The sequence below is a fragment of the Mirounga leonina genome, unplaced genomic scaffold (genome assembly GCF_011800145.1).
Source record: "Mirounga leonina isolate KUSES-001 unplaced genomic scaffold, KU_Mleo_1.0 Mir_154, whole genome shotgun sequence".
NCBI lineage: Eukaryota > Metazoa > Chordata > Mammalia > Carnivora > Phocidae > Mirounga > Mirounga leonina.
The window spans coordinates 31,645,977-31,660,579 of NW_023270389.1; the positions used below are offsets into that span (position 1 = coordinate 31,645,977).

At 32.3% G+C, this 14,603-nt stretch overlaps 1 protein-coding gene across 1 annotated transcript in view; it reads left to right on the plus strand.

The window, feature by feature from the left end:
• Window positions 1–14,603, plus strand: part of LOC118014243 (DENN domain-containing protein 1B) — a 206,596-nt gene that overhangs the window by 101,390 nt on the left and 90,603 nt on the right. The window contains exon 6 of the mRNA XM_035010393.1: window positions 11,617–11,686. Within this exon, the coding sequence (XP_034866284.1) occupies window positions 11,617–11,686 (70 nt within the window). The remainder of the gene's footprint in view (window positions 1–11,616; window positions 11,687–14,603) is intronic.

The following is a 14,603-nucleotide window of genomic DNA, read 5'->3' on the forward strand; positions in this document are numbered from 1 at the left end:
ACGTTTCACAATATGCATTATTGGTTATTTTATCTTTTTTAAAAAAAGATTCCTTTTCTGTTTATTTTTGTCATGTGACAGTTCTTTCTGCTAGATAAGAAATAGGTAACAAAGCTTTATGAAAAAAACAGAGGAGAATCTTAAATTGAGAAAATTCTACTCTCCAACTTATTTTTTACTAGGAAATTTTTATTTATTTATTTTTTATTATGTTATGTTAATCACCATACATTACATCATTAGTTTTTGATGTAGTGTTCCATGATTCATTGTTTGCGTATAACACCCAGTGCTCCATTCAGTACGTGCCCTCTTTAATACCCATCACCAGGCTAACCCATCCCCCCACCCCCCTCCCTTCTAGAACCCTCAGTTTGTTTCTCAGAGTCCATAGTCTCTCATGGTTCGTCTCCCCCTCCGATTTCCCCCCCCTTCATTTTTCCCTTCCTACTATCTTCTTCTCTCTTTTAAAGATATAATGTTTTACTTGTTTCAGAGGTACAGATCTGTGATTCAGTGGTCTTGCACAATTCACAGTGCTCACCATAGCACATACCCTCCCCAATGTCTATCACCCAGCCGCCCCATTCCTCCCACCCCCCACCACTCCAGCAACCCTCAGTTTGTTTCCTGAGATTAAGAATTCCTCATATCAATGAGGTCATATGATACATGTCTTTCTCTGATTGACTTATTTCGCTCAGCATGACACCCTCCAGTTCCATCCACGTTGTTGCAAATGGCAAGATTTTACTAGGAAATTTTTAAAAGATTGCCATCTCATGATTTTAATGGCATAACATAATCTTTGTCCTTAAAGGCAGTGTACCATGTTGAGAATAGCCAATATTTAGTTTTAATAGTGAAAGAGATAGTAGTAATGGAATTCAGCAATTTATTCAGAAAGCTGTTATAGATAGGAGAATACCTATTTTAAGCTGTAATTAATGTATGTCTGTGAAAATAATTTTAACAAATCTCTTAAGTGCTGTCGTAAGGGGAATGATGGTGTTTTGGGTCCTGGTTTGTCTATGAATTAGACCAGGTCTCCCCCACTTTAGATTTAACTTTATAATTGTTGAAAGAAAGGATAAAACTTTAAATGTACTGGAAAAAATATTGTTGATTTTAAAAATTTACTGTAGGGGCGCCTGGGTGTCTCAGTCAGTTGAGCATCCAACTCTTGGTTTCAGCTCCGATCATAATCACAGGGTGAGATTGAGCCCCATGTCAGGCTCCATACTAGGCATGGAGCCTGCTTGGGATTCTCTCTCTCTCTTTCCCTCTCTCTCTGCCCCTCCTCACCCCCTTCTAAAAAAATAAATAAATAAAAATAAAATTACTGTAGTCATAAGTGCTTTTATATGCCTACCATTGAATCTTGAGGCCAAAAAGATTGGCATCTTTGCCTGTATGATGATGAAAGATTTTGTTTGATGACAAATATAATAAGGAAATTAAAGATACCAATAATGAACTGGTAGGAATATATTTACAACCACTGTAACAGAGTTAATAGCTATGATACGTAATAAGTAGCTACAAGTTAATGACACAGAACCGAATAGAAGAATAAGGAAAACATCTGAGTAATATATTCATAGAGGAAATTTAAATAGTATATATACCTGTGAATGATGCTCAGCCTTACTAAAGGTGAAAGAAATGAGCATATTAAGATTGAAAGAAATGAAATAAAAAAAAATAAGCCTGTGGGGAAACAGACATGTCATGTCAAGTGTGTGGGGGACTTTTATAAAATGACATAACCTTTAGAAGAGAAATTTAGTAGTATCTATCAGATTTATAAAATCTCATACTCCTGACTCAGTTCTAGAATTTTAAATATCAGGAATATTCCCAGTAGTGAGCAGTAAAGTGTACATAAAGTTATTTATTATAGCATGGTTTATAATAGCAAAATAATGGGATGTAAATGTCCTTCAGTAGGAATTTTTGGTACATTCCCTGGTCAGTCAGCTCCCCCTGCCTCTACCAGAATGTTCTCTGTTTTTTTCACTGATGGATGATTTCCTCAGTGCCTACAATAGTGCCTGACACATAATGAATTCTTAATAGATATTTGTTTAATAAATAAATAAATGAATGAATGACAAACAGAATGGAATATTATTTATCTATTGGGGAAAATTATATACTAATACAGACTCTAACTCAGAAATGTTTATGAAAAATTGTGAAATGATGAGAAGTGTCAAAGTAATATTTATGGTATGTTCTTACATTGTAAAGAACAATTTATATATGTATGTAAATGTATCTACTTTAAGAAGTAGCTGACATGAAAAATTTATATATTAATATATGAGTGTATATACTTATGAAAAAGACTAGAAAGATAGGTCTCCAATTTTTTTTTTACTTTATACACTTCAGCATTTATCCATTTTTTGCAATGTATGAGTCATTTTAATCATTTTCTCCCTGTCCTAAAATTCTCAGATGTTAGAACTATAAATAGCATATTAAAACTGGGAATTTAACCAGATCATCTTTTGTCAGGTAAAATATGTCATCTGTTTTCAGGATAGGAGATTATTTTACTAGTGTGTTTTATTACAGGCACTTCAAAGGCACTCAGTTGATCATTGTGGTATAGCAGAATTAAGAATGGAAAGGGTCGTTTCATTCTGTGTCCTTGAAATTTGGAGTCCTAGTGTGTGAAAGAATGACCTTTGGAAGAGAAAAAAATATTGCTTGTGAAATGACTTTCCTGTTACCATCTTGGAGCCTGAGATTAGTGTTTCTCTGTAATGTCAACACAAAATGTTTAACATATTGGAAATGCTTTGTGAGATGGTAGGAGAAATGTTACTACATCCAATTTATTTCCTATTACTTGTTTCTCTTTCAATACTGCTCATTTCATTTCATTGTATCCTTAAGATGTAGTAGAAGAAAATTTGTTTAATTTCAATATAAAACTAAGACATAGAATTTAACTAGTAATCTTCTGAGGTGACTAGGGAAAGAAGGTAGAAGAATTATCTACTGAACTATTCACAGAATTGGTTAGGGCAATCAGGTCTCTTCATTTGAAGGCTTCATAGAAGGCTAGAGTGTGTGTGTGTGTGTGTGTGTGTGTGTTTTAATTACGGACTGTGCTGCTTGCGGGGGTTATATGAGAGAATCACCTACGCTGGTATTCTGTGTACTAACTGGTGGCTGTCCAAAGCTTTGGAGTAATGTTTGCATTCAGTTTTGGGCGTGTATCCTGATCTTAGAATTCAGCCTTAATTCTAAGGCTCCTTGAGTTTAGCCTTTATTAGGGCTAAAATTTTGGAAAAATGACAAGATACTTGCATAAGCAAGACACAGAAATATATGTCTTTAACCATGTTTTTCTGATAACAAAAGTAATATGTTTTACCCAGGAAAATCTAGATGATCTAGAGAAGTTTAAAAAAGAAAATAAGGGACTTGTAACACATAACTGTTACTTAAATTTTGGTATTTCACTCTCATCATTTCTATAAGACTTGTTGAGACACATTTAAAAATCTCTCTATTGGATAGCAAACTAAATAATTAACTGTAGTCTTTAGTTACAATTTCTAAATGAATGAATGCATGTAAAGCAGTTTATAAATTGGAAAAACTGCTATGGCTTTCATAGAATCCCCTGTTAAGTGCTGAGAGTTTTTGAACATGCTCAATCTGATAGTTGGTCATTTCACTTTTCTAATTCCTTGAAAGTTGAGATTTAGCACAAAGATGATTTCCTTTCTGATTATGGTTTTTAAAATTAGTTACTTATATCTTTACCTGGAATATATTATGTCTTTTGAATATGAAAAATCTTAATACCTTGTCCATGAAGCTGTCTCATACGCAAAATTAGTGCATTTATATTGAAACATACAATATTCTTAGGTATTCTATTGTGAAATAATACCGGATTGGTTATATAGGGATGATTCTCATTAAATGATTTAAGATTCTTAGATAGAAATTAGTATTTCTCCTGTTGTCTTTATAATATCCTGCTAAAGACTTTAATTTTTTTCTACCATGATTGAATGTATCTTAACAAAAAAAAAATCTTTTCATTCATATTACATTCTAGTATTTGTATTTTAATGAGCTAAGTTTAAAATGAAAAATATAAATGTCTCTTGAGTTTTGTTGATATTGAACAGTTTCACATATTTCAGGTCTTTAAAGATAGTCATAATGAAAATGAGATACATTTAAGGATGGTTAAAATTTTTAATACAAGGTAAAATCAGGTACAAAAGTTGAGGTGTAATTTTGAATTTTCAGCCATGGTTGTATGCTTTAGCTTCTTCCATGACTTGTCTATCCTAGTTTAACAGGATTTCAAAAATATTCTGAGATATTACTAATTTAAATCTTGTCATTGTTTGTATTTAGAATTGCTTTCACAGGCTAACAAAAATGCAAGAAGTAACTTTTTTTTCCTAATTTGATTAACATAATTTTAGAACTATAAAATTGTTGTGAAGGGTTCAAAATGAAATAACCTAATAAGGAAGACAGATTGATGTTTAGGGCCTTTGTAGTCCCCTCCCGCTCCTCCCCCCCACCTTTAACTCATACCAAACTTGAAGCTTTCACACTCTTCCTTTGGGCAAATCCCTTAGAAGCAGAATGTTTCAATTTTACACATTTTGTGTCAATTTTCCAGACAGAAAAACAGCCTCTAGACATTAGACGTTTTTCTACGGAAAGGCAGTTTCCTTAGTTTTATTTGATTACTATAAGTTAAGGTTCCTGCTGATTACTTAGATTGTTAGTGGTTACTTGACTATTTGACAAAAAACATTTCCTTTCCTTTATTTAACCTTTGACTTTTGAATGTAAAAGTTTTATCAGCTCTATAGTGGAAGCACAAGTGTGGGGGAGGTCTTCTTACTGCCACAAAGTGGATTCATGACTTTGTATGTACTCTGTTTTGCCTTATGTCTTTTCAAAAAATTAAGAAAATAGTCTTATAATTAAACTTTGAAGGATCTCTTGCCTTTTTAAAAAACAGTTGGTCTTAATGTTTTACATTTATATATGTTTGCAAGACTATAAGGGTCACAGTTATTCTTTGTTAAAGAAATGACATGTTCAGTTTTATAAGATTCAGGTAAAATAAATTAAGTCATTAAAGTGTGTTGAGTACATTTTTTTACCTCTCTAGGATTTTTGTGGTTGGTTGTAAGAAGACAAATTTTGATTGTCTTGGGGTCTATAAAATTTAGTGAAAAAAAATTTTAACTTATTGATAATCAGTTTAAGGGCTTATATGTTAGTTAGAAATAGCTTTGAACATATATTGTTTGAAAATTATCTAAAAAGCCACAAAAATAAAAACATGAGAATAACATTTCTTACCCAGCGAGGTAAGCTTATATAATTTATAATGTTTTATAAATCTATAAATAACATTTATAATATATATGTTATTTTTGCCACACATTTTGTCTTTAAAGTTTACAATGGAATCTTGTTAAAATATTTGAATTATTGACTACTTGTATACTCCAAACCATTTTCTTTGTCATATAAAAGAATGAGCAGGACTTCCTGTTGAGTAGTTGCTCCATGTCAAAGATTGTGAATTCAGTTACTTACAGGGACCAGGAAGGGATTCAAATGAGATATATAGGTCTGACAATTAGAAGTTGGGATTAGTGTGGTGATCCAGGTAGGACATGCCATATCCAAAGACAGAAGCCATTACTCAGCTCTAGGTACTTGTTACAGAGTGAAAAATGTGTGACCAGTATTGCCAGTTCTTCTGATTTTTAAGAGGAGCAAAAAATCCGGATTTTTAAGTGAATTATCTCAGATTTAGAAGTTGGCAACTTATTCAATTAAACAAGGGAGTGTTGACTAAACAAAATATGCCCATGGGCTAGAGATAATCTGCAAGTAGCCAGTTTGCACACTCTACTCTAGATGCTATTGTTTATTAGCAACAGAAAATGTCCCAGCTTCCCTGACATTTCTAGGAGCACAACTAGGTTATAGAATAGCTCCACTTTGATATGTGATGTTTTGTTAAGAAATGTGAATGATATGTAGTCTTCAGAAGGAGCTGTTATCATCAAGAATCAGTACATGTTCACAAAGTACATGTTGTGTGTAACTAAAGTCAGTTCTTTATGACACTGGTGTATCAGGCAGTGTTGTAGAAATTTGAATCTGTTCTACTTCCTCTCATAAACAAATTATATATAGAGAAAAATATTGGCTAGACAATAGATAATGAAGTTATGAGTCCTCTTAGTGGTTAAAGTATCATACTTAGATTTTTGGTAAATAGACATGATTTTTGGGAGGGATCTTGTACCATATTCAGGCCATGTCCTTTTATCCACAGTGATGAATATAGAAGCAGTACTAAAATCTACAATTGGAAGGAATTACCAATACATTAGATGAAAGAATTAAACAGATCTTTATCTGCTGAAAAATTTGCCCATATGAGCAAAATATCATTTAAAAGGCATAAAGATAATGCTCTGAACATTAGTTAGATAAACAAATTTTGAAAGATAGAATTTGCTTCAGTGGATAGAGATTATAAGTAGACTGATTTAAGATTAAACCAGAATATATTTTGTCATAGTTTATTTAGCTGCCTGAAAATGTCTGGTCATTGGACATGTTTATTCAAAGACTGGATATTATAGAACTGCATGGCTGCATTGGGTGATGGCCTATTTACAGTGGACCCCTGAGCAAATATTGCTCAGTCAGATTGACCAGAGTTCTAATCCCAGGCTTGCCGTCTGGCAGCTTTGTGACCCTGGATAAGTTGTTTTACTTTGGTCAATTATACATTATGGCATTATTTTAATAATTAAATGAGATAATACATACAAAGTACCTAGCATGTTTTCATACATATAGTTAGTGCTTAAGAAGTTTTATTCCCTATTCTTCCAATTATCTTAACATATAGAGTCTTATTCTTAGATTTTGCTCTGTACTCCCTAGATGGACATAGAATTGACTAGTGAGTCATATTGCCCAAATAGAAATAACAGAGCATCATGGAGCCTTAGAGATGACTATGAGAAATATGCCAAGTGTAAACTTTGTTGCCGTAGTTTTTTAAAAAATAATGTTAGTCTGGGCACCTGGGTGGCTCAGTTGGTTAAGCGACTGCCTTCAGCTCGGGTCATGATCCTGGAGTCCCGGGATTGAGTCCCACATCAAGCTCCCTGCTCAGCAGGGAGTCTGCTTCTCCCTGTGACTCTTCCCCCTCTCATGCTCTCTCTATCATTCTCTCTCTCTCAATAAACAAATAAAAAATAATGTTAGTCTGATTTATAGATGAAATCATATTAGAGGTAGTTATAAAACATCACAGTGTCTAGCAGTGCTATAAACATAATAGAGTTGAGTGTTGAATTTGATGATTAAGAAAATGACTATGAGAACAAAATCTAGCATATCTTGAATCAAGAGCAAACATAGCCTGGTACCAGGATGAAATTCAGCCAGAGTTGGTATTCTTGAAGATTACAAAAAATAGCAGTAATTATATAGATAACAAAACATTTTGCACAAATAAGAACTATTAAATTTTGAGAAGTGACCTATATATTAATTATTTAATTCAATCTGTTTTATTTTCAAAAACAGTTAAATAATCTTACAGATAAATTGTATTTATATAAGTTAGCTTTTATAAAAATTGTTTCAGTTAATCCTCACAATTTGAAAGAAAATTGAGAGGGGAAGATAACTAATGAAAACTAATAATGTAAAGATGAGAAAACCAGAACACCAAAAAGAGTATTTGTGCTGTTGGTGGGAATGCAAACTGGTGCACCACTGTGGAGAATAATATGGGGATTCCTCAAAAAGTTAAAAATAGAACTACTCCATGATCCAGCAGTCACACTACTGGGTATTTATCCAAAGCATACCAGAACACTGATTCAAAGGGATACACACACTTCTATGTTTATAGCAGCATTATTTCTAATAGCCAGGATATGGAAGCAGCCCAAGTGTCCATCGATAGATGAATGGATAAAGATGTGGTATATATAATGGAATATTATTCAGCTGTAAAAAAGTCTGAACTCTTGCCATTTGCAACAACATGGATGGAGCTAGAGAGTATAATGCTAAGTGAAATAAGCCAAAGACAAATATCATATGATTTCACTCATATGTGGAATTTAAGAAACAAAGCAAACAGTAAAGGGAAAAAAATAAGAGAGAGAGAGGGAGAAAAAGACAAAGCAAGAAATAGACTCTTAATTACAGAGAACAATCTGATGTTACCAGAGGGGAGGGTGGTTGGGGGTTGGATTAAATTGTAATGTGGATTAAGGAGTGTGCTTGTGATGAGTACCAGGTGATGTATGGAACTCTTGATTTACTGTATTGTACACCTGAAGCTAATATAACACTGTATGTTAACTAACTGGAATTAAAATAAAAACTTAAAAAAAGACAAAAAGAGTGTTAAGGTATTTTGTGTAGAAAAAATATCATCTCAGTAATAACTTATGAGATAATTATGAGGTGTTTATTATAATTTTTATTTTTATAGTGGTCCAAGAAAGAAGAATTAAGGTTAAAAAGGCTTCACATTATTTGAGTAAGATGGAAATGACAATGTAAGGATTAACAGGTAGACATGCAACCATTTAAAATCAATAAATTTTGCTTTATCTAGAAATTCTTGAGAGCAAGACAGAAATAGACCAGCATGCTCCTTGAATAGATTAGATCTCATCTTATGTGAACATATAGATCTGAACTACATGACATACTGAAATTTTCCTGAAATAACACTTTCTTCAGGCCATTAAAAGTTGAAATATGAATATGAAATGCTTGCAAATGAAAGAAATGGCACTCTGTCCAATGAACTGTAGTGTGTCTTAGTAGAAGGACATTCTCCATGGAAATTATTTCATTGAGTTATTAATGAGTGTAGAAAATAAGATATGGTATTGAGTTAAAAATTTAAAAATAGTATTAATAATCTTTTTCTTTTTTTGTGAAGAGGTATAGTAGAATAGCTATCTAAGCACTAGAGTTAAAGAGTTGAATCATTTAAATATGAAAGTTGAGAATACCAGTACTAACTTCTGGTTAGTTAGTGTTAGGCTGTAGAATGGTTGCTCTTTAAGCCTTTGTATAATTTATTCTTAGATTTAATTGTTCTTCCATGGGATTAGGTTTGTCTCCTATTATAGTGTTCACTCTCTCATTTTGTCAAAGCCATCTTTTAGTAGTTTCCCCAAAATAGTACAAAAGTGGTAAAGTTTTGAGTCCTAGCATGACTGAAAATGTTGCTAATCTAGCTCCATACTTGAGTGGTATTTTCTCTGGGCAAAAGGATTTAACCTCTGCATTTTGAAGGCATAATCTTCTCACTTTCTGGGATTGCTGTTGAGAGGTTCAGTGGCATTTTGAACTTAATGCCTTTGTATGTTACCTGTTTTTTCTCTTTGGAAATTCTTAGGTGCTTTTCTGTCCCCTATACTGGAATTTCACTGTGATACTCATTTATTTTATAGTTCACCCAGTGGCACTCTCAATGTGGACATTCATATCTAAAGTTCTGGGAATTTTTCCAGTAACTTTTAAAAAGAAATTTTCATTCCCATTTTCCCTCTTTTCTTTCTTTTTGGAACTACTGTTAGTCAGCTACATAATTGTTGAGATTGATGCCTGATATTTTAATATTTATTCTCCTATTGTTCATTGGTTTATCTCTTTATTCTAGTTGCTAGGAGATATTCTTGATTTAGTTTCTAATCTTTCTATCAATTTTAATTTTTTTCAACTTTTATATTTTGAATGTCTAAAAGTTCTTTCTTGTCTAAAATATTTTTCACCTTTTTTTTTTCAGATTTCATTTTGTTTAATAGTATCCTGTTCTTTATTCAGCTCCCAAGAATATTAATGATAACTTTGTAGAGTTCTCATCTGTTGCTTGTATTGTCTGTGTTTATTTGGAGTTCCTTTTATGTTTGTATTCATGTATATATATTTTCTCAAATATCTGGTGGTTGGACTCTTCATTTATATTTAAGATAGAGGCACTAAACTGAATTAGAAACTTTTTATGCAGTGGTGGATTTCATTCCAAGAAAATAGGACCTCTGAGGGTTTTTTTTTTCTTTGAGAGATTCCCAGATCAGTGTTTCCAGATCCTTTGGGGGGTGGGGGTATGCAAATATACTGGCTACTGGTCATTTTCCCTTCTATTGGCACCTAGGTTTTGGTGTTCTGTCTTTTGCTAAGTCAGTTATCATTCTTTGTTTCCTTTTCATCTCTATGAAACCATTCACCTGTGTTGCTCTCTATTGCTTTTTTCTTCATTTCTCTTGTCCTTATTAATTTATACCCTTTTTATTCATTTACTGTCATTTTAGTGCCATTTCCAAAGGACATAGAGATAAATGGATGTCTTTGATATGCTAGATTTAACCAGAAGTTAGTAGATATTTTAAAATATCACGGGAATCTTTTATACCATTACTTAGTATTTATGATTATTATTTTAAAGAACTCTAACAATTCTGCTGAATAAAGATAGTGTGCTTTACCCAACTGTTCTTCTGTTGTGACTTTAGGTTACTCTTGAATCAAAAAGCATCTTTCATAGCCATTAATAAAACAGACATGATGTGAAAAAATGCAGATAGAATGTTGTTTTTCTAAGCTCTATTCATTGATTTTTAAATTTTAAATCTGTTATATACATTTACTCTTGTCAAAATACAGTTATGTAGTAAAAGCATTACACTGTTTTCTCTTAGAAAGTAACCTGTTGTAGTAATTCTTAGAAAAAAAATGAATATTTGTTGATACTTAACTACACTGGTGTTTTTGTGGTTTACTATACTTCTATGTGAAAAGCATACATTTTAATAAACAATTAAACCTTTGGATAGATTTTAAATATACTGATATCTTAATTTGTTAATAAAGAGTATGGATTTTTTGGGTATAATTGAATTTTAGACTTAGTATTTTGCTTTCATAAAAATTAGTTGTATTTGTATCTAGTAAAATAAATCAAAATGAATTTTCAGTTATATATATTTTTACAATATTTAAAATAGGCTTTCTGTTATTTATATTGATGTTTACTTTGAAATTTATCATCCTACTTGAACATCAGTTTCAAAATAATTGAATAATTAGGCACATAATTCTATTGTATTATATACTCACTTCAGTAATCATTAATAACAAGATTGTATCTTTATTTTGAAAGCTTTTTAAAATTAGTTTTTATTTTGTGTTATATTTTATTACAGTGGTTAGCTTTTATTCTATGAGTGCTTTTGGTACATTAATACCATGCATACCATGATATAGGATTGAATAATTTTACTGCAGACAAAACAGAAGTGTGTAGTGCATAACTTTTATAATAGAACTTTGGGTGATCATTATGTTGTGAAAGCTAGTAATAAATAATATGTAAAATTTTACTGTAACAGTAAGGAGAACATGGGTATAGTTCTTCTCTGCCATCCAGGATTAAGTTTGAAATAATACAGATTTAATGTTTGTCATCTCTTTTCTTGACTCTAAATAATATATACATATACATTTTTAAAAGGTTTTTTGTTATTGTTGTTTTGTTTTTTACAGTTACCTGCCATGGTTTGAAGTGTATTACAAGCTTCTTAATACTCTGGCAGATTACTTGGCTAAGGAACTGGTAAGCTATGTTTTTTTCCCCAATTTTTTCTAATGTTGTAAAATACACATAACATAAAGTTTACCATTTTAACTATCCTGAAGTGTACAGCTCTGTGTCATTAAGCACATTCACATTGTTCTGTGCCACCATCAGCATGATCATCTCTAGAACTTTTCTGTCTTCCCAAATGAAACTCTGTGCCCCACTGAACAACTTTCCTCTCTCCTCCCCTGAGTCCCTGGCAGCAATCATTGTATTTTTGGCCTGCATGAATTTGACTGTGTACCTCATGTAAGTAGAATCATATAATACTTGTTCTTCTGTGTCTAGCTTATTTCCCTTAGCACATTTTCAGGGTTCATCCATGTTGTAGCAGGTGTTAGAATTTCTTTCTTTTTTAAGGCTGAATAAAATTTCATTATATGTGCTCACCACATTTTATTGATCTGTTCATCTATAGATGAGCAATTGGGCTGCTTCTACCTTTTGGCTGTTGTGGACAGTGCTGTTAGGAACATGGGGGTACAAATATCTGTTTGAGTCTCTGTATTCCGTTCTTTTGAGTATATACCCAGAAGTGGAATTGCTGAATAATATGGTAATTCTATGTTTAATTTTTTGAAGGACTGCCATAATATTTTTCACATGGTGTCACCATTTTACTTTCCCAGCAGCAACACACAAGGTTCCAATTTCCCTACATCCTCCCCAACACCTGCTATTTTCTGTTTTGTTTTTGTTTTATTGAAGTATTATTTACATACAGTATATTAATTTCAGGTGTACAGCATAATAATTTGACATTTGTGTACATTGTGGAATATTATTACAGTAACTCTAGTTAGCATCTGTCATTACCCGCTATACAAAGTTACAGATTTTGTGTGTGTGTGAAATGGGAACTTTTAAGATTTACTTTCTTAGTATCTTTCAAATTTGCAACAATATTATTGACTATAGTCACCATGCTGTACATTATATGCCCTTCACTTATTTATGTTCTAAGTGGAAGTTTGTACCTCTTGATGCCTTCACCCATTTCACCCATCCCCCAACTTTTTCCACTCCAACAACCATCAATCTAATCTGTTCTCTGTATCTATGAGTTTTACTTTGTTTTCTTTTATTTTGTCTGTTTGCTTTGTTTTTTAGATTCCACATGTAAGTCAAATCATATGGTGTTTGTCTTGCTCTGACTTATTTCACTTAGCATAAGTGCCCTCAGGGTTCAATTATGTTGTCACAAATGGAGAGATTTTGTTCATTTTTAATGGCTGAATAGTATTCCACTGTGTGTGTGTGTGTGTGTGTGTGTATACACTACCTCTTTATCCATTCATCCATTGATGGACACTTAAGTTGTTTCCATGTCTTGGCTATTGTAAATCATGCCTCACTGGACATAGAGGTGCATGTATATTTTCAAACTAGTGTTCTTTTGTTCTTCAGATAAATATCCAGAGATGGAGTTGCTGGATCACATAGCAGTCCTAGTTTTGGTTTTTTGAGGAACCTCCAAACGGTTTTCTGTAGTGGCTGCACCAGTTTACATTTTTAGCCGTAGTGCACAAGGGTACACATCCTTTTCTCATCCTTGCCTATACTTGTTATTTCTTGTCCTTTTTGCAGTAACCATTATGACAGGTGTAAGGTGATAACTCATTGTGCTTTTGATTTGCATTTCCCTAATGATTAGTGATGTTGAGCATCTTTTCATGTACCTATTGGCGATTTGTATGTGTTCTTTGGAAAGATGTCTATTCACATCTTCAGCCCATTTTTAAATCATTGTTTATTTTTTTGTTATTGAGTTGTATGAGTTCTTTATGTATTTTGGATATTAAACACTTATTGGATGCATGATTTGCAAGTATCTTCTATTCAGTATATTACCTTTTAATTTTGTTGATGGTTTCTTTTACTGTGCTTTTTAGTTTGATGTAGTCTCATTTTCTTACTTTCTTTTTTCTTTTCTTTTCTTTTTTTTTTTTTTTTTTGCTTTTGTTGCCATTGACTCTGAAGTCAGTTCCAAAAATTATCTCCAAGACCCATGTCAAGGAGCTTACTGCATATGTTTTCTTTTAGGAGTTTTAGTTTCTGCTCTTATATTCATGTCTTTAACCAATTTTGAGTTCATTTTTATGTGTGGTACAAGATAGTGGTCTAGTTTCATTCTTTTGCATATGACTGTCCAGTTTTCCCAACACCATTTATTAAAGAGAATGTCCTTTTTCCATATTCTTGCCTCCTTTGTGATAAATTAATGAACATGTATGTGTGGCTCTCTGTTCTTCCCATTGATTTTTGTCTGTTTTTTTTGCCAGTAGCATACTGTTTTGATTACTGTATCTTGGTAATATAGTTTGAAATCAGGAGCATGATGCCTTTAGCTTTGTTGTTCTTTCTCAAGATTCCTTTGGCTATATGGGATCTTTTGTGTTCCATACAAATTTTTGAATTATTTGTTCTAATTCTGTGAAAAATGACATTAGAACATTGATAGGGACTATATTGAATCTGTAGATAAAATGGGTAGAATGGATATTTTAACGTGTTCTTTTAATCCACAAGACCAGATTATCTTTCCACTTATAGTGTCTTCTTCAATTTCTTTCATCAGTGTCTTATAGTTTTTAATGTATAGGTCTTATACCTCCTTGGTTAAAATTTTTCCTAGGTATTTTATTCTTTTGATGCAATTATAAATGGGATTGTTTTCTTGATTTCTCTTTTTGATAGTTCACTGTTGGTATAGAAACACGACATATTTTTATATATTGATTATGTATCCTGCAACTTTGCTAAATTTGTTTATTAGTTCTAACAGGTTTTTTTTTTTTTGGTGGTATCTATAGGGTTTTCTCTCTATATAGAAAATCATGTCATCTACAAATAGTGACAGTTTTACTTCTTCCTTTCCAACTTGAATGTCTCA